Source organism: Dunckerocampus dactyliophorus, chromosome 2 (genome assembly GCF_027744805.1).
Source record: "Dunckerocampus dactyliophorus isolate RoL2022-P2 chromosome 2, RoL_Ddac_1.1, whole genome shotgun sequence".
Taxonomy (NCBI): Eukaryota; Metazoa; Chordata; class Actinopteri; order Syngnathiformes; family Syngnathidae; genus Dunckerocampus; species Dunckerocampus dactyliophorus.
Genome location: NC_072820.1, coordinates 19,799,009 through 19,818,697, shown reverse-complemented (window position 1 = coordinate 19,818,697; position 19,689 = coordinate 19,799,009). Strand labels below are relative to the sequence as shown.

General features: G+C 43.0%; 1 protein-coding gene across 5 annotated transcripts; it reads left to right on the top strand.

Annotated features, from left to right (window-relative positions):
• Positions 1-1,218: 1,218 nt before the first annotated feature.
• Positions 1,219-19,581, top strand: zmynd11 (zinc finger, MYND-type containing 11). 5 transcript variants are annotated; one of them, XM_054753850.1, is made up of 16 exons: positions 1,219-1,376; positions 3,817-3,952; positions 5,558-5,717; positions 6,023-6,046; positions 10,555-10,716; positions 10,796-10,873; positions 11,427-11,519; positions 11,591-11,678; positions 11,779-11,834; positions 11,919-11,996; positions 13,651-13,769; positions 16,768-17,053; positions 17,213-17,287; positions 17,406-17,684; positions 17,838-18,023; positions 18,133-19,580. In XM_054753850.1, the coding sequence occupies exons 2-16, from the start codon at positions 3,822-3,824 to the stop codon at positions 18,253-18,255; spliced, it is 1,938 nt and encodes a 645-aa protein (XP_054609825.1). In that variant the 5' UTR covers positions 1,219-1,376; positions 3,817-3,821; the 3' UTR covers positions 18,256-19,580. The 5 variants fall into 5 exon arrangements, with proteins under 5 accessions (XP_054609825.1, XP_054609806.1, XP_054609815.1 ...); XM_054753831.1 differs by having other exon boundaries at positions 10,504-10,716; XM_054753840.1 differs by lacking the exon at positions 6,023-6,046 and having other exon boundaries at positions 10,504-10,716; positions 18,133-19,581.
• Positions 19,582-19,689: the final 108 nt, after the last annotated feature.

Here is a 19,689-nt window from a genome sequence, read left to right as displayed (position 1 = left end):
GAATGTTTTGTGCTTGGAGACTCAACATGACTTTGTTTTACATTAAATATGTTACATTTGCATTATATTAAATTGGAAGTGGAAAATCCCTTGAAAAATTGCATGTCAATATAGAGGTGTTGTCTTTAATTCATCACATCATATCACAGTCATCCCCATATACCATGCAAGTACCTGCTCAACAAATAAAAAGACTTCAGTCTTCAGCTACAAAGTAGATTTCAGCACCAAGTGCAGTAATTACTCCAAAAGTCATTATCTAACACAAGGAACGATCACATTTTAAAAATATTGCTAGTTCCTCTACCTCTTCCTCTATCTCTGATGGGATCTTCATGGAGCTTTTGCGACCTCTGGTGGTAAACAGCTCATATGTCACATTCTCAGATTAAAATCTGGGAACTGCTATGATATGCTGTGATGGAATGGTAAACTCGAACTGTAAAAAATTGCCTCAGTTGAAATATTGAGCACAATTTATTTGTATTAATTTTATAGTAATTTCGGGTCAAAACTGTATTTTGCATGGTCACATTTTGGATAACGTTTCACGTGAGTACTAATACATAGATAATCATCCAACATATATTTTACAAATGAACATAGTTAATTGATGAATTCATTTTATAGAAAAATACATGCAACCAACGATACAGCCCCACTCAGAGTGACAGGAATTCACTGCTGCACTGTGTGGTGATTGGAACAAATATAACCAATATAAATAAAATCTTGGGGACTAAACACTATAAATGCAAAAAATAACCATAAAATTTACTTATTTGTTCATATGATGTACGCAGACCAATGAACAACATCGTGCGCTGTCTCCTGCCTACTTTCTGCTACGTTCTCCATTGCGCCGTGAGGCGTTCAAGCGCAGTCGTAATTGGGTGTTACGCGCAAATTGTTTTCAATTTTTATTCACGTACCCGCTATTACAATTGGCGTACCCCACTTTGGGAACCTACGCTGTAGAGAAAAAGCGTGTTCAGATGTTTGCATGTTTGTGTCTAAAGAACCAAGATTTAAAAAAAAACTGCTTCAACATAAGCATATGTTGACAGAAAAGTGTAATAATTTGATAATATCCACAAATAGTACGAGAACTAGCAGATAAATCGTCACTTGTTATGAAACGTGACTTTATAACGAGTCGCTGGTGTGGAGTGCAGTACACCAACTCCACCGCTAGAGCTCCTACGGTGCTCTGTTTACCTCTCAGCCCAGCGCTGCTCCACTGTGGCCGGCTGGATACACACCGCCGCCCGCCGCCCGCAGCCTCGCCTCGCCAGCCCGACACGGATGTAAACTCTCTTGCGCTCGCTCCTCGTTGACTGTATTCATCGCTGTGTGTTAGCGACGCTGAGCTGGAGGTGAGTCGTGGCTTTATCCGGCTGTGAAACGACTAGTTTGTCCAGCGACGTTAGCAGTTAGCTGCCGCTTCTGTCGGGTCATGGAGGACCGCCAACATGGCGCCCTTCAAAACAAACCTGGTGCTTGTAGAGACAGACCACTATTTGTTCACGTCGAGATTCGACACTGCTTGAAAACACACACGATTAAGGGCGTAACTGAACGTTTATGTCTCTTTGTAATCAGGCTACATTTAAAGTCGGCTAGCTAGACGGAGCAACGTCACAATATTTTAGCATCGCTAACTAAATGGACTCTACTCTCTCCTTATATGTCGCCAGCAAATCTCAAGAAAGGTTTGATTAACATGTCGCCGCTGTTTAACCGACAGGTGAAGTAATTTCAGCCTCTTTGACCTCTGCTGGAGAAGCTAAGTCGCGCTTTCTCAAGCTTTGCATTGTACGTCAGTTAGCATGCTAGCTCCAGCTTGTGTGTCAATGCCAGTGTTCGTGGCCTCCCACAGCAGTCTCTTTGTGGACACATCCACTGCTTCTAGGGCGCAATAACACTATAAACACCAAACAGCTGCTCGACTCCTCGTACAAGAACATTCCACTGGTTGTTACTAAAGAGCAGTCAGCAGGTCAATTGAGGTGTCATGACTGAGTGACAGCATGAGGACTGATGTCTGCTTCATTAGCGTCTTCTAGAGAATCGTTCTGTCTGTTCATCCCATCTGTCTGCTGCCCTCAAATTAGCTGCTTAATTAGTGCCACATGCCTGATAATTGATTGGAGACCATCATCAAGTAGTGTGAGCTTACTGGTGATACATGCTAGCTACACCCCCAACAGCATCCCAGCCACAGGTAGTCCTTGTCTTCCAATCCTAACTTGCACTGCATCATAAACCACAGCTCTTGATCGTATTTTGATGACCTCATTTAGCTGTTGTTGCTGGTACAGGTGGATAGTGTGTTCAATTTGTCCATTGTCAAAAATGTCAAAATAAATGTCTGGCTAAGATGAAGAATTAAATTCCAGCAACATCTAGCACTGGGTCAATGGAGGGCCGAGGCACTGCAGGTTTTCTCTCCAACCAGTTTCTCCAGCAGAGCAAATCCGATACCAGAAGTCTTGTTTGCTTTAATATGCAACTACGCCAAAAGAATATCAGCAAATGTAGCTTCAAGAATATCGGCAAACATAGCTGTCTCCACACATGCGCCGCACACACACTTACACACGCAAGTGCTCAGCCTGACACTTCACAGTCAAACACATAACTTTTAACATCACGCGTAAATTCTGGGTCAGTACATAATTATTGTTGATTTTATATGAGGCTATAATAAATTCCTCTACAGGCATGTATTGCGAATATTGTAGTGACCTGGAAATTTTGTGTAGTGTTAAGAGTTTGTGCTGTGCGACTGTGTGGCCGCGAACGAGTCAGGCGCAGCGCTTGTGTGTGTGGGTGTGGCACGCTACGTGTGTTGAGGCAGCTATGTTTGCTGATACTCTTTTGGCTACATTTGCTGATATTCCTCTCGCTACGTTTGCTGACAACTACAAGCTGACAACATTAAAGCACAGGATAGGCTTGGAAATCTCAGCGCGTGGTATCAAAAATTTCCGATAGGTGAGTTACGCTGGTATAGGAACCTAATGCCGATACTGGATAGGATCAAAAACTCCAACAGCTTTGGATGCTCATTAATTAAGAATAAGTTAAGTCAAAGATTACAGGACAGCTTCGTCCCAAAACTGAAATATGAAGCAGACATTTTTGAGCAGTTTTTATTGTACTTGTTTTGATTGTAGCCTCTTCCCACACAACAAGACTTACCGCTTTAACCTAGTGTGGTTCATTTTTCCTAAACATCATGCACTCCTGTGAGGAAAAACACGAACAGACCCTTAAGTGTCACAGTTGTTTAGATCAAAGCATTTTCCAGAACATAAAAAATACACTCCAAGCAGCATTCTGCTTCTCGCTGTTGGCTGTCCTTTATGGAAGCAACACTTTCACACTTGCTCCAGGCGAGGACCACATGAAATTGGATTAGAATTTTTTTGAGTATATTCAAGGAAGACCAGAATGAGGAACTCCACTCTTATTTAGAGGCTTCAAAGCTCTCTGTGTTGGATTTTCTATGACATTTCTGAAGCATACATCACCACCACACCATCACTATCATGTATACGATACTGTATGTAGTACTTAGTCCATTTGAAGTACCGGTAAATATTTAAAATAATGTTAGCGGGTCCAACTTTGGCCATCATAGTAACTGTACAGGCAATGTTTTAACTCACATTGAAACATTACGTGTAGAAAGAAGTGAAGCAAGGTTAATAGTATAAACAAAATCTGTTAAATTTGTGAGTAGGCAGAAAAAGTTAATTATTTGATGCTCGCTCAACTGAGCTCTCCTTTTTTTCCACCTGCTTCCCACAGTTGAGATGAATAAGGAAGTAATGTCACGTGTGGTGAAGAAGAGACAGGCGGACCCCAAAGTGGTCCAGTACGTGTGGGATGCCATCGAGGTCATCCGCAACCAGAAGCAAATCGCCAACATGGACCGTATCTCCAAGTAGGTGGACCTTCCAAGCTTCCACGATGGGTGTTGACGTAACTTAAACAGAAGATGAGCCTTTCTGCTTCTCTGTTGCTGCCTAACATTCTTGTTGACATGTGATGTAACTTGCACTGATGATAATAATTTATAATTTATTGAATTTATATAGCGCCTTTTCTAGACACCCACAGTGCTTTATGCTGAGAGCCCATTATTCATTGATGACACCTGATGTGACCTGAGGGCAGCACACATCTTCATGAACTAACATGCCTTCACTACAGCACACTAGTCTGACTTTGTTGTGTGGCACCCGACATTTGAAATGACCACACCACATGCTATCGGATACTTGTTTTCACTGCTATTTATAAGTTGTTTGTGTTCCCAAAGACATGGATTCATCCATTATGTTTGAGCACAACCAACAACAGCAGAGTGACACCATGATGCTTAAGACGTATTGTTCACTCGGGTGGAGCCTTAAAAATCACCAATTGTCATTATTGAGGAGCGGCTGAAACCTGACAATCTCTTTACAATCATTCATGACCAAATTAATCATTTAGCACAGGGGTCCCCAACCACTGAGCCGCGGCCCAGTACCGGGCCATGGTTGGGGCCGAACCGGACCGCGGGAAGCTTTCAGGTGCAATGATGCATTTTTTAAAAATACACTTGTAAACAACTACATAAATTTTATGTAAATGCATATAAATTTCGGAAATAAGGGCTATTATTTTATTTAAAAATATATATATACAGTTACAAATCCCATAGTGTTGGCATTTATGTTTTTTGTTGCAAGCAGTGACCTGTCCCACTTTGTTTGACGCTCCGTGATGGTCCCTGAACGGGCATGTGATAACTTTCTCTTCTTATGCCGCACAGATAGACTACTACTGTATTTTGACCGTTTTTCTTTCACCTCATATTTGGTCTCAAATGCTGATACTATGTGGGAATGCATAAAGGGAAGTTTTCCTGACCTTATTGAGTGCTAATGTGCATATTTGTCTCAAGTTAATTCATGCTAGCACACTGCCTTTTACCACACACGTCAAAGAGCGATGTAATAATCTCTCAGAAAAACTCCAGGCTTGTACTGGTGGATGGTGGGTCTGTGTTCATTTTGTGCTTTTAATTTGATGTTGTTCATGTCTTAGTTTTACACAATACATAATAAATAACATAAATTAGATCGCTATAATGTACGAACTCCCCCCTGGTCCACGGGAGATTTGTGGGAACACAAGCCGGTCCGTGGGTCAAAAAAGGTTGGGGACCACTGACTTAGCACGTTCAAACAGCAGGTTGGCTGAGAAGAGAGCAGAGGCTGTTGTCATGACAATGTTAAGCAACCCCTCCACCCTACCACACCCACCACTGTCTTGCTGCTGCTTAATTCCAGCAGACAGCCTTTGTGGCGAAGAGGAGGCAGGAGGAGAATTATTAACTCTTAGTTAGGGGAAGGTGACCTGCAGCAGGAACTGATCTAAGAACAAAGTTAATGGTCCATTCACACAATCTGAGATGGCCTTTTTATTTATATTTCAATCTTTCTTAAAATCTAGCCTACACCCACATTTGTAGGTCATCTGTCTATGTTTTTCCCGCCAGGTATTTGAGCCGTGTTTTCAGCATGCACCCCAAGGAGACGGCCAGACAGCTGAGCCTGGCTGTAAAGGACGGCCTGGTGGTGGAGACCCTGACTGTGGGCTGCAAAGGCTCCAAGGCTGGCATTGAGCAGGAGGGCTACTGGCTGCCTGGTGACGAGATGGTGAGTCCACTGACACTGTCAATCATCCTGGCAGATCCCCTAACTTTCAAATACTGTAAGCTATAAAACAAAACTACATAATAGTTGTATCGCACTTGAGGGGCAGCATTATTTGGAGGCTGCATTTGAAGGCCAAAGATTTCATAACGTCACATCAAGGCTGTTCCAATTTAAATGTGTGCTTCTTTTTACCACCTGAAACACACCGCATATGTGGACAAACACGTCACCAGTGTTGCCCCATTCTTGCGGCGTTAACGTCACACATTAAATGTTGACTGTTCTCTGAATCATTGCCACCACAGGAGCCTCAAGCGGAGGGAAGCAAGGTAAGTTGCATTGTTACTGTTCCTCATTTGACCCCTCCCCTTTCAACTAACATCCCAGAGGGAGAAGTTGGTGCCACTGCACGCAGCGCAGTCATGGATTTGACGGAATGTCCTCATGCTGGTCGTATTCTGGGCTGTGCTGTACATGTGATAAAACAAGAACACTTCAATATTTGTCACTGAACTCAACGTTTGTTGGATTTTGGAAGAGATTTGAATTGGAAGCGAAAGACTGGTGTACCTGCTTGGCAAATAAAACGCCTGCACCAGCATTTAAATTGACATGTTCTTCTCTTGGAAGGAGAAGACATTTCATACTTGTTTAAATTGTTAACTTTGCTTTCGAATTTGACTTCTTTTTAGCTATAAAGTGCCTACATAAGCACAATTAATGACAGCCTTTTCTGATGAGATATGACAGTATAAGGTCCGTCACTGCGCTGCACTTTTCTTATTGAAGTGATCAAGATCAATGCGCGTTGAAATACGTGCTCGCTACTTTTGCACAGGCGTGCCTCTGCATGGGGAACAAAGCTTGTAGAGGTTTAAAAAAAAAAAAAAAAAAAAGTGCAACTTGAAATCAAGTCTGGCTTAAGTGTGTCCTAAGCCATGTTTCCACAAAGCGGTCTAGTCCAGCTGGACATGCTGATGTGTCGTTTGTGTAAACAGAACCAGTGAGGTCAGTAGCACAGTGACGACATAGCATGGCCACACAGTGTAAGTCAGGGGTATCCAAAATGAGGCCCGGGGACCATTTGCAGTCTGGAGCTTGTTTTTTTTATTGCCCTGCACTTATTCTAAAAATACAATTAAACAAGAAAAAAGAGCAATGGGGTGAGCGGTAATCATGCAATCGTCAAATTTGCATAATTAGCCATGGTGCATTAACAAAAAGTGAGAAAATAACATGAAAAGCATAATTGCAAATTCACGTTTCTTCTGCCGGTTCTTTTTGTTTTTTAACGTCTCAAACCACGACTGAGCTGGTTGTGAGTGCTTTGATGGGAGAGGGGCCCACAGCAGTGCTCGCTGCTTATTGAGAAGAGCAGTATGTGCTTTCATGTCAGAGTCGCTAAAAGTCTCTTCAGATTTGTCGCAAGTCGCTTTTTCGAAAAACAGTATCTAGGGATCTCATTACTCGCTAAATATGGCAACAAAGTTGCTAAGTTGACAACAATGATCCCTCCTGCTACGTCTTCTTATTCTCTAGCAGACCAGGTGCCTTATAATATGTTTGAGCGAGGGCGCCAAATGTGGTTGTGGAAGTCCAAACTGATTTGTAGCATAAATATTTGGGAAACACTGATTTATAACTAATTAGCCTATCTGCATGGGTTGGTTTTAGACTGTTTACAAAATATAAAAAATAAAAATGGGACATGCGAATATTTGGACACCCCTGGTGTATGTAACGTAAGGACAACAATAGAGGGTCTTTCTTTTTGTATTTTGCCTTATTCCCATTTTGGAAGTAACCATTCTCTGCCCACCAATTAAGTGTCTTAAGTATGACAAATATTACAGTTATTAGTATTCTTTCATAGATAGATATCTATACAGTGGTGTGAAAATGTGTTTGCCCCCTTCCTGATTTCAAATTTTTTTGCATGTTTGTCACACTTAAATGTTTCAGCTCAACAAATTTTAATATTAGTCAGTGAAAACACAACTAAACATAAAATGCAGTTTTTATATGAAACATTTTATTATTTAGGGAGAAAAAAAATTCAACCCTACATGGCCCTGTGTGCAAAAAGTATTCCACACACACACACACACACGTTTAAACATAACTTAACAATGGTTTATCACTGACTTCAATTTCTCTAGCCCAGGGGTCACCAACGTGGTGCCCGCGGGCACCAGGTAGCCCCCCACGACCACATGAGGTGCCCGCAAGCCTGCTTTTCATTCAGGTTTTCAGTTAATAATGAAAGAACAGTAGAAAGAAATGCATTCTGAAATACAAAATGTGAGTTGTGGACACCAGCATTTTGTTAATGTTCTGGTAAAACAAACATATTCGCTTTGTTTGGGTTTAAAATAAGCTCTGAAAATAAATGTTACTAAAATGAGTAGCTCTTGGCCATTATCATTTCATAAAAGTAGCTCTCACAAGGAAAAACGTTGGTGACCCCTGCTCTAGCCACACATGTTCTCAATCAAGAAATCACCTAAATAGGACCTGCCTGACAAAGTGAAGTAGACCAAAAGATCCTCAAAAGCTAGACGTCATGCCGAGATCTAAAGAAATGTGAAAGAAATTTGAGATCTGTCAGTCTGGAAAAGGTTAGATTTAATTATGCAAAGATGAGTTGGCCAGACTGATTGCAAGTTATTGCAAACTCTTGATTGCAGTTGTTGCTGCTAAGGGTGGCCCAACCAGTTCTTAGGTTTAGGAGGGAATCACTTTTTCACACAGGGCCACGTAGGTTGGATTTTTTTTCTCCCTTAATAATAAAAAGTTTCATTTAAAAACTGCATTTTGTGTTCAGTTATGTTGTCATTGACTAATATTTAAATTAGTTTGATGATCTGAAACATCTAAGCGTGACAAACATGCAAAAATAAATCAAGAAGGGGCGAACACTTTTGTATTTATTGCATTCCCAAGTGGAAGTGTACTGCTTGGTGGAAACGGGGCTTTAAAGAGACACGTAGTAGCTTAGTCACATCTGTGCCTTGGTAGCATCTTTTAGTCCTCAGAAGTACTTGCTTCTACTGTGTTGTCCACTTCTGTCTTGCATGCTTGTGTCCTCTCCTCTTTCTTGTTGGGTTACCAAAAGTGGTGAGTGAGGACGGGAGCCATGGCGTGCGTGCTTGTGTGGTTTTCTTTCTACCTGCCGCTGTTTGTCACCGAGTGGCAGTCACTATGTGAATGTTTGTGCGAGACCACTGTGACTAAACTCAGGTCAGCCCCTCACACACCCTGCAGGTGGATTCAATCCAGCTGGCAAGCGCCGTGTCCGTGTGCTGACCTGGGGAATATTTACTCCTCAAACAGACAACCTTAGTCTTTCCACCCTGCTGGTCGTAACATTTAAATGACACTCAGAAAAAGAGTTTGAAAAGCCTGTGCCTCCAGTCAGGTTTGGAGTGAATCTAATTTTTGCAGCATTAGAAGCCCCTCGTCTTTGAAGCAATACCTGTTCATTTAAGTGTGTGTGTGTGTGTGTGTGTGTGCAGTCCAAATGGGCGGCAACTTGAAATTATGCCTGCATGAACAGTTAACGTGTTAATGTGCTTTGACAGTAATAAATGAACATCCTCCTGCTTCACTGCACTAACACATTTCTTTTTTCTTAGTCTTCATCCAAACTTTGCCATCCACGTCGAAATGGGTAGTCAGTCTTTTTCCTCGGTGTTGAATAGAAGTGGGCCAGTGCCGTAAATCAACTTTTATGATGCATTACTGGAGAGAGGAGGTTTTGTCTGGCACTTGCGTCGCATTCAAAGACCATCTTGTCTCCACGTCTCCTAACCACATTCTCCTTGAGATGAAATGCATCAACAAGACCGCTTTTCTGTTGTCGACGTTCAGCTGACTTAAATGGGCCATGCAGAGAAGGCAGTATGCGAGCAGATGTTTATGACATGTTGGTGATATATGATGATGATATATGCATGTGAGGAGTCTGAGGACATATGAGGAGCAAGGAGATAAAATCCGGAGTTGTTGTGTCGCCACCCAGCCAATGAAGCGGCTTGGCTCGCAGCGTGTCCCAGCTTGACACTACACAGCAGAGCTTCTAAATGCCTCCAACATCCAAGTCTGCTTTGTTGGCAATATGATGCTTTTTTTTGGTTTGTTTTTGTTTTGGCTCTTGATTACTGTTTACTCAAAGAGCTCTAGGAGATTGATGTCTTTTTGTCCTCCGTCAGACCACAGGACTGACTTAAATACTACACTTCAATAAGTACATACCACAAGGAGCATGTCTGGTGATCTCCTCATTGATCTAAAGTTGTAGTTTTCAGAGAATATATCCCGTCATTTACAATGAAATGTAAGGTAGTGGCAGCTTTCCATGACTGGAAGTTCAATCTTCCTTAAGTAGAGTTTTAACGGACAACAAGACCTCCTCATCAAGAGGAAGCATGGTGCGACTTTTACTAAGTTGTACACAGTCATCATCTGCTCCCCACCTCCTCAGTCCAGATTGTACGTGGGAGGACTTGGACCTGCGACAGCTTGTCAAGATCTATTTTTTTTGCTTGCAGCTGGCCCAAAACATTTCTGAAATATTGCTTCATTAAATAGAATGAAAAAGAAACATGAATGTATCAAATGAAACTAGAAACCAGATAGAGGAGCTTGCTGCACAGGACATGTTTGCATTACGTATGATATTTTCACAATATGTAGTAATAATAGTCTATCATATATGTTCTTTCCCTACAATCTTTAATCTACAGGTGTGTTTTTTCTTCTCTTCCTCCCCTGCTGTGTTTGTCAGGTTGGGGAGGGGGGTCACGCAAACATCTGCTCTGCTGTGTGTCCTCCACAGGAGTGGGAGGCGGAGAGCCACGACTGGTACTGCTTCCAGTGTCACCTGCCGGGTGACGTGCTGCCCTGCGACAACTGTTTCCGCGTGTTCCACCTCAAGTGTCTGTCGGAGGAGGGCAGGCCCCGAGATGCTGGCTCCCACTGGCAGTGTGTGGTCTGCAGGGTGGGTTCTAGCGTGTTTCATACGAGAGTGGCTGGCGTTGCATGTAGTCGTGTCCTCAAATATTGTAATGCATTCACAGGGGAGTAAAAAGAAGAACCTGAATAAACAGGAGATGTGCAAATATCTGCGCTTCATCGTCCAGCGAATGAAGGAGAGGGTGAGAAGGACCGCATAGTCTTCTACTTTTCTATTTCATAATTGGGTAATGCACATTTGCAAAACATGTTATCATGAAAACATCAAACATGGAAAGAAAAGAAGTATACTTGGAAATACAAATGAACTTCCTTCTTTTGTCGATTTGTTATGTCACAAACAAGACTGAGCCGCCTGTAAATACTTTTAGATGGGGGATGGGCCCACAGCAACAGCCGCTGCTTGTTGAGAAGAGCAATACATGCTTTCATGTCAGAATCTCCAAAAGTCTCTCCACGAGTCGCTCTTTGAAAGAGAGTACCTGGAGGGTCTGATTTTTCACTAAGTATATCGACAAAGTTGCTAAGTTGGCAACAGTGATCCCTCCTGCTTCATCTTCTTATTCACTGGCAGACCAGGTGCGTTATAGTGTGTGAGCCAGGGCTTTTAAAAATATATATAATGTGCTTATGAGCAAGTGTGGTCCAAAATTAAATTGATGTGTCTAATCTAAGCCCTGCTCTATTCTGTATTCATCTTGAGCTCCTGCTTTAAGGTTGTCCTCTTCCTTCCAGGCTGTGGACCTGAACAAGAAGGGCAAGGACACCAAGCATCCCATGTACAGACGACTGATCCACACTGCGCTGGATGTCTCCAACATCCAGGAGGTAGCATGCATGGTGTGTCGAGTTAAGGCCAGGTTAGGTCTGTTTTGACCGTTAACTTGTTTGGTCGCCAGAATTTGTCCGAGGGCAAATACAAGAACTTTGAGGAGTTCAAAGCCGATGCCCAGCTGATTGTTCACAATACGGCCATCTTGTATGGAGGTGTGTTCTCCATACATCATGTCAGCTTTATGCTCTCATAGAAATGTATTTTCCTTATCATGCACCAGTGATTTTAATTATCTATATCTTGTGTGCAAAGTTCACAGTGACCAGGCTGAGATTGCACGGCTGCTCTTTAGCGACACCTGTCACGAGGTACACTTGTCATCTACATGTCGACGATAAGAACCACAATGATGATGTACCTCAGCAGTCTCATATAGCTTCCGCTTCTTTCAGCTGAACGAGTTGCTGTTGTGTAAGAACTGTTTCTACCTGTCCAACGCCCGCCCTGACAACTGGTTCTGTTACCCCTGTGTAAATAAAACTACTAAACCTTTAAAGGGATAGTTTGGATTTTTTGGCATGAAGTTGTATGACATCCCATCAGCAGTGTAGTACAGCAACACTGACTTACCACCCACTTTGTTCCGTGAGCGGATTTTGGTGAGGAGAAGCATATTTCTGGTTAGTTGCTGGGGTTACATATGGTTTATGTCCAACATGCAAACAGTATATAGAACTACAATATGCAAAAACAAGAAGGGGGAGTGAGACAAAAAGCATTTTGAAAAAGTAATTTATTGCAAACAACAATTAAACTGAAATAGGTTGTTTATCAGCTGATCAAAAGTTTAAGACCACAGGCTATAAAAGCCAAAATCTGCTCAAAATTTTCATTTTCTGTCAGGTATTCACACTGTTATGTCCTCCTGGTGGCTAAAGCTAAGAAGCGTTCTCTTTTTGAACGTGGTCGGATTATGGAGCTGCATAAGCAAGGCCTCTCGCAGCATGCCATTGCTGCTGAGGTTGGGTGCAGTAAATCAGTCATTCTAAATTTTTTGAAAGATCCTGAGCATTATGGAACAAAAAAAGTCAAGTGGTAGACCCAAAAAAATCATCTGAGCCAGAGGATCCAATTGGCTATCCATCCAGACACAGGGCGGTCTTCAACCCACATTAAGGCCCTTACTGGTGCCGACTGCAGCGTAATAACCATCAGACGGCATCTGCGGGAAAAGAGACCTTGTCTCCTTCAACGCCAAAAAACTGCATGTTTAGACTTTGCCAGGGAGCATCAAACATGGGACATTGAAAGGTGGAAAAAAGTTTTATTCTCTGATGAGAAAAAATGTAACCTTGACGGTCCAGATGGCTTCCAATGTTACTGGCATGAGAAGGAGAGGGGCACAGTGGAGAGGGGTCCATCATGGTCTGGGGTGCTTTTTCATTCAATGGAACACTGGAGCTTCAGGAATTGCAGGGTCGTCAAACTGTGGATGTGCAGATGTTGCAGCAGGCATTCCTCATGACTGAGGGCCCTCGGATAAGTGGAAGAAGATGGATGGATGGATATATATCAACTGCTTTGAACTTCAGCAGTTAGCTTGACTTGCTAGCAGGTATCAACACTTGTAACTAGTTTATTTCAAGGAATCTGTACCTCCCAGTTAAAGTTGGGGGATTCAGCAAGCAGTGCTGATCTTGTGTTCATGGAGTGAAGTCAGGAAAGCACCAACATTTTCTTCATTTTCTTCTTCACTTTCTTCAACAGCTCCTGCCATATACACCCTTCCCAGTCAAAAAAGAAGTGTGTGTTCCACAGTGTTTACATGCGTTGTTGGAGACTGCTGCGACGCAAGAGTCTCCATCCGCGCATGTAACACACACACATACACACACACACACTGGACAGGCGAGAACGTGTAGTGATACATACGGAGATATTACTCTTTTGAATGCATATTGTTTTGAGAAGCCAAACTCTTTACTTAAGTATCCTCACCGAAATCCGACCAGAACTCCCCTAACGGAACAAAGTGGGGGGTAAGTCGCTGTTGATACACTACACTACTGATGGGGATGTCATACAACTTCAAGTCAAAAAATCTGAACTATCCTGTTAACATTTGTATTTGGATCTCATCAGATTGAAATGTCAACTGAGTCTTTGGTATTTTTGGTCCTACAGAGTCCAAGTCATGACCTGGTCTGGGCCAAGATGAAAGGTTTCGGCTACTGGCCCGCCAAAGTCCTGCAGAGAGAAGACAACCAGGTGGACGTGCGCTTTTTTGGCCACCAGCACCAGAGGTTTGCATGTCTTTGCTTGTTTTTAACACTGCACACTAGGGTTGTGAACGATAAACCGATGCGACCGGATATCTGGTTTGACAAGCGAGAGATGCGGCTGCATTGGTAGCAGCCTCATGGATCAATGAGAATCAGCCATAAATTCTTAAATTAATCGATTGTAAAGACATGCACCAGGTATGGCAAGACTAGCAACCGGTTGACAGCGAGAGCTGAGTGATTGTCACACATGCTCTGTAGCTTATCATGGCCGAAGATGAGAACACATCAGCAAAACAGACATACATTCTGATTTATCTTATTTATTATATATAGTGTAAAACTAACATGAACAACATCCAATTAAAAGCACTAAATGAATGCAGACCCACCATCCACCAGTATGAGCCTGGAGTTTGTTTTTCAGAGGGGGTGTGCACCACAAATGTGTCATCCAATCTTACCTTTTATGCATTCCCACATAGTATCAGCATTTGGGACCAAATATGAGGTGAAAGAAAAACAGGAAAGATACAGTATATAGGGTTTCACCCAGGATTTTATGAAGCTGCGGTGGTGGGCTACATAGGAGGGTGGAATGCCGCCGCTGTGTTGTGCGTCTTCCTTTTTTTTTTTTTTTTTATTTTTTATTATGCCAAATGACAATTTTTATGCCGCATTTATTATTTATTTAATTTTTTTCAACAGCCAGCAGAACAAGAACTGAGAACATTGCAAAACTGTTAATTTATTGGCAAAGTTGCAGAGAGCCACTGCACTCATTTGCACTCATGTGCTCATTTTGTCATTAAATACCGGTGTCATGTTTGGGTAGCTCTTAAAGCTGGACACACTACAGGAACATGTGCTTTACAACTTCGACACACAACTACTGTTTTGAAGACAAGCCATAAGTATTATAATGATAACAAGAGAGCAACATTGTTAACCCTTTAGGCGCCGGAGTTTTTTTTCCGTTTTTACATTACTATTTCAAAAGGTTGTAGCTGGAAAATGGTTAGCGATAAAGGCACACGGTAAATTGGAAAAATCATCAGTATGACCCAACGTTTGTGATGGGAATAAGGTCACCCATCTAATGTGCATATCATGACATCACCAGGCTCAGAATTTGTCAGATCCCTGTCTTCTCGATACCGGCTCATCAAAATGTCTGATCCACTTGTGATATTCTTCCTCATCTCTTCTCATCCTCATTTACAGCGGGATCTTGAACACCATTGCTGCCTGCACCGCTATTATCACTGCTCTTATTACATAGAAAGATAGATATAACATATCTGGCTATCTATTATGCATGTGAATATTCTCATTCATCCAGGTCATTGTATTCTCAGGTCATATCTATTTGTAGTGTATTTTTTGCTGAGGAGTTTCCTGCGGATAGTACCGTGTATGCCGCTATTTCCAAGTTTTTTTAAATTTTTTTTAACGTTCCCTCTACCCCCCCTCACAATTAGCGGTGTTTTGACAACCCACCACGTCTGCTCCTGCTACACTGAAAACACTCTAGCAAAGCATCGGCTCAAGTATGCTGCGTGTGGAGTTAGCATGTACCCCATGGACGTGATAGCCACTCGTCGCTCGCCCCTGGGACCAAAATGAGCTAGCGAACTGCCGCCAGAGAGGCAATGAGACACAGGCAAAATGTGTAAACAAAGATGCCAGAAAGTTGAATGAGATTCAAAAGTGAGTGATCACACATGCCGGCATAGATAGACCTTAGCCTGTGACAAGGTATCGTCAATTGACCAAAGCATTTTGACTATTTTTCATTCTCTTGATGATAAACAAAGTGAACGTCAGCACAAGTCCGGTCACGTACTTACAGTATATGCGCAAGTACAAACACGGGAGACAGGCTATTCCGGTGCATGCTTATCAAAACAAGCCCAGTGAAACATTTTTTTGTTTCAAACTAATTGTGGTCAATATGTGCGTAAATAATAATCTATATACAGTATATATCTATATATTCCCTCTCTTCATCACCGTTCACCTTTCGTGGACTTGCTGTTTCACAGGGGTTTGTTTATTTGTTTTAACAGCATATGAACGCGCATTGTGTTCTGCATCTTGATTGGCTCAGGGAGAACCCGGGCATTGTCTTCTGCGTCTCGATTGGCTGTAGACCATTGTCAATCAATCTCCTTCGTGCTGAACCGCCATGTTTCCAGTTGTCTGATCGCAAGCAAACAGCTTGCAGAGACTCTGAACCATCTGTTTGCACGTTTCCTCCCTGACAAAACCCACAATGACGAGGTAACGCTCTGCACCCAAAAGGCAGAGGAAGATGCTAACCATCGCACAAAAAGGTTGAACTTGTGAACATGCTGAATGGGCGTAAATGAATCTTCGGTTGGAGGAGGACGAGGATACAGCGAAAATATGTTTTAACAACGATACAAAAACGCTTGAGCGGAGCGGCGGCAGGACAAAGAGGCACTGTCAAAGGAGTGAAATACACGTGAATCACTTAATACGCCCGGCCCACATGGGCGTTGAAGTCTCCCAGTAGAACTACAGAGCACCCCTCTGGTGGGCTCCAGAAAAGCTGGGTACTCTGAACTGCCGTTTGGTGCATACGCACAAACGACAGTCAGGACCCTTTCCCCTGTAGGGAAATGACCGTCCCGCTCACTGGGGAAGACGCCAACACGGAGGCACCAAGCCGGGGGGCTACAGCAACAAATGTAACCGTAAATTTGCATCGTACCGTTTGTACATTGTATAAAGTAGTATTGATTTTTCTGTTTTTTTTTACCACACAGAGATTTTAAAGTGTTTTGTGTTAACATTTTTGGGTGTCTGGAAAGGATTAATAGGATTTCCATTGTTTCCTATGAGAAAAATTGCTTCAGTTTTATTGGTTTTAGACGAACATTTTGGAACGGATTACTTACAAAACCCGAGATTCCACTGTATTTAAATTCCTCTAAACAAACCATCCCATAGTGAAAGTGTCTCTTGACAGTGGACTTGTCTCTGTGGTCTTCAGGGCGTGGATCCCTTCAGACAACATCCAGGACATCAAGGTGAGCGTGCAGCAGCTGCAGGTCAAACGCAGCGGCGGCTGGAAGAAGGCTTGCGAGGAGCTGGAAGTCTACCAGCGCTTCCTGAAGGAGGGACGCTTCTGGAAAACCAAGCTGGAGGACGGCGGCCAGCAGAGCCAGCGGAAGGCGTCGCAGGATGAGAGCGACAATTGCGGGAGGACGGAGCAGCCGGAGCGGAACGACGAGGCAGAGTCCAGCATCTCGTCCACCAGCAATGAGCAAGTCCGACAGGTCAGTGGGGACGCTTAAAATATTTATTTAGTGAAGAAACGGTATCATGTGATATATAGACATTACAACATTGGTTGTAACCAGTTGCTGTGAGTAAATCTACAGTATGTGTTGAGCATCCTACATGAACCAGGACAACCACATGTTGTCTCCCCCCAGATGAAAGGCAGCCAGGAGCCAAAAGCCAAGAAAAGTCGTCGAGCTCAACAGTTGGAGCTCAAAGAAGAAGCCAGCGTATGTTTGCTTCTTGAGATCTAGCCAATAATAATAATCAATATTGATCGATGATCTCGTTTGAATGATTCTATTAGCACATTAGCATAGCATTTCTCTGACCCTCCTCCTCCATCAGGACCCAGAACCCGAGATGGAGGCGGTTAGCTCCAGTCAGGAGATCCCCGTGTCATCGGCGCCACTGCAGCCCGAGAAGTTGTCGGTGTCCACGCAGACCAAGAAGGCCAGCGGGGGGTCGCCTCGCACGCTGCACCGCGGCACGCAGACCGCCTCCGACGGCGCCTGCCAGAACATGTGCCACGAGAAGTACACTAAGGTCTTCAGCGATGTCAAGGAGATGATGAAGGCCGACAACAAGAGGGAGACGGAGCGAGTGGTCCGAGAAGCTCTAGAGAAGGTGACTCTTCGGCGATGTCATGTTGTTCATGTTTTTTTCATCAAACTTTAGAAACAAGTGCATACACAAGCTAGTGGACAATAAAACCTTCATGAATGATCAAACACTGGAAGCTGGAACACCAGGAATAACATTTTTCTTGTGTTGGTAAAGCTGCGTGCAGAGATGGAGGAGGAGAAGCGGCAGGCGGTGAGCAAGGCGGTAGGCGGGGCCCAGGCGGAGATGGACAGGAAGTGCAAGCAGGTGAAGGACAAGTGCAAAGAGGAGCTGGTGGAGGAGGTCAAGAAGCTCGTGAGCCAACACAAACAACTCATCTCGCAGACCAAGAAGAAACAGTGGGTGAGTACAAAGTGTCCTCCACCCCTTTCACTGCCCTCTCCCCATTGCATTTACACGTGTGTGTGTGTGTGTGTGTGTGTGTGTGCGTGCGCGCACGCTCGTATGTCAGTGTTACAACTGCGAGGAGGAGGCCATGTACCACTGCTGCTGGAACACCTCCTACTGCTCCATCAAGTGTCAGCAGGAGCACTGGCATGCTGACCACAAACGCACCTGTCGCAGGAAGAGATGAACTGGCCCACCCACTCCTCACCCTCTCAGCCCACCATTGGCTCTTGGCCCCTTCCCGTCCTGTTGTCAGTCTGTGTCTGCAACACACTGGCAACACACTGGCGTTCCTTTGTGGCTCCCACTTTTTAAACATGTTAATATTTTTTTATTTAACGTAATTTTTCCCGGCTATATCTTTTTTTTTATTATTTTTTATTTTTTATGTAGTTTCTGTCCCAATTTCTTTCCTCAAGTGTTTGTCTCACAGAATGCTATTTAAGTGTGCAGTTTTTAATTATTATTTTTAACATTTCACGCAGCGGTAAAACACACAAAATGTGGGGGAAAAAAGACAATTCGTGGCTGACACAGGCAGCAGCACCTTTTAAAATATCTTTAAATCTGATCATTTATTGGGGACAGGGTCGCTAAGCAAATCTTTGATTCTATTATTAATATTTGACTTTATTGTGCACATTGTTGTTAGCGTGCACAACATTGATACAAGGCCTAACAATGATTTTCTAATGACTTTTGAATTGTTATATGGCTCCATTGTAACACTAAGATAATCATGTTTTTTAAAGGTAAACCAAATGACAACTCTCTTGTTGTTCGTCCATGGCGTCACCAGGTGGCGCCCTAAACCTCTTCAGCCTTTTTTTTCTCCTCTGTGATGAAGACCGACTGAATGGAGGACAATGACACATGTATATTTTTTAAACGTCGTTACAGCAACTTCTGTAATAGTGGCCACACTATTAACTTAAAAGTCTGCTTTTGCTTTTGCTCATCTTAGCTTCCTGGAAGAGGAGTTGTCAACTTTTTTTAAAATCAGACTTTGAGGACTGTAACTGTCCACTACGGCGTTTCGTGTCTTCATGGCGGTTGCACTACATGTAAATAAAGTGTCCTGCGTCACGTATGTACTTTGTAAATGACTTCACACGTGCTTCATATCGGCCTCTCCTGTTGCCATGACGACCTGCTGCTCTCCTCTTGGTTTCATGTCTCCACTTTGAACTTTCTCTGATGAGGACTCTGTCCTCTTCCACCCGTGTCATTCCAGTGTGCACGTGCATGAGTAAGACGGCGCCTTTCTCGCATTCTGGCCTTTTTTGTTTGTCTGAAGACTTATGCAATATGAGCGCCATTTTTTTTTTAGTATGGTGAAGCAGAATGGATCATTTTGCAAAATAAGACTTTGAACTGCCTTTGTAGCTCATAATGAACTCAAAAGTTACTCATCACATATTCTGTCCAAACCTTGTTGTTGCTCTAGCTAGCAATATGTATATAATCTATTCTATGTGCTAACATGGAGGAAATAAATGTATCAACAAGTCTCACTTTTGGCTTGAATTCTGTTTTACAGGAGGTGTGACGTAAACATGAAAATGATTATCGACTTAGGGTGAATGAGTGGAAGCCTATTTTTGCCACGGAAAGAAAAAAA

Excerpts from the sequence above, each read along its gene's own strand:
- zmynd11 (XM_054753831.1), top strand. The coding sequence starts at position 3,822 with ATGAATAAGGAAGTAATGTCACGTGTGGTGAAGAAGAGACAGGCGGAC. Across the intron at positions 11,997-13,650 it reads ACTGGTTCTGTTACCCCTGT|AGTCCAAGTCATGACCTGGT; the intron begins GTAAATAAAACT and ends TTGGTCCTACAG. Across the intron at positions 13,770-16,767 it reads TTTGGCCACCAGCACCAGAG|GGCGTGGATCCCTTCAGACA; the intron begins GTTTGCATGTCT and ends TGTGGTCTTCAG.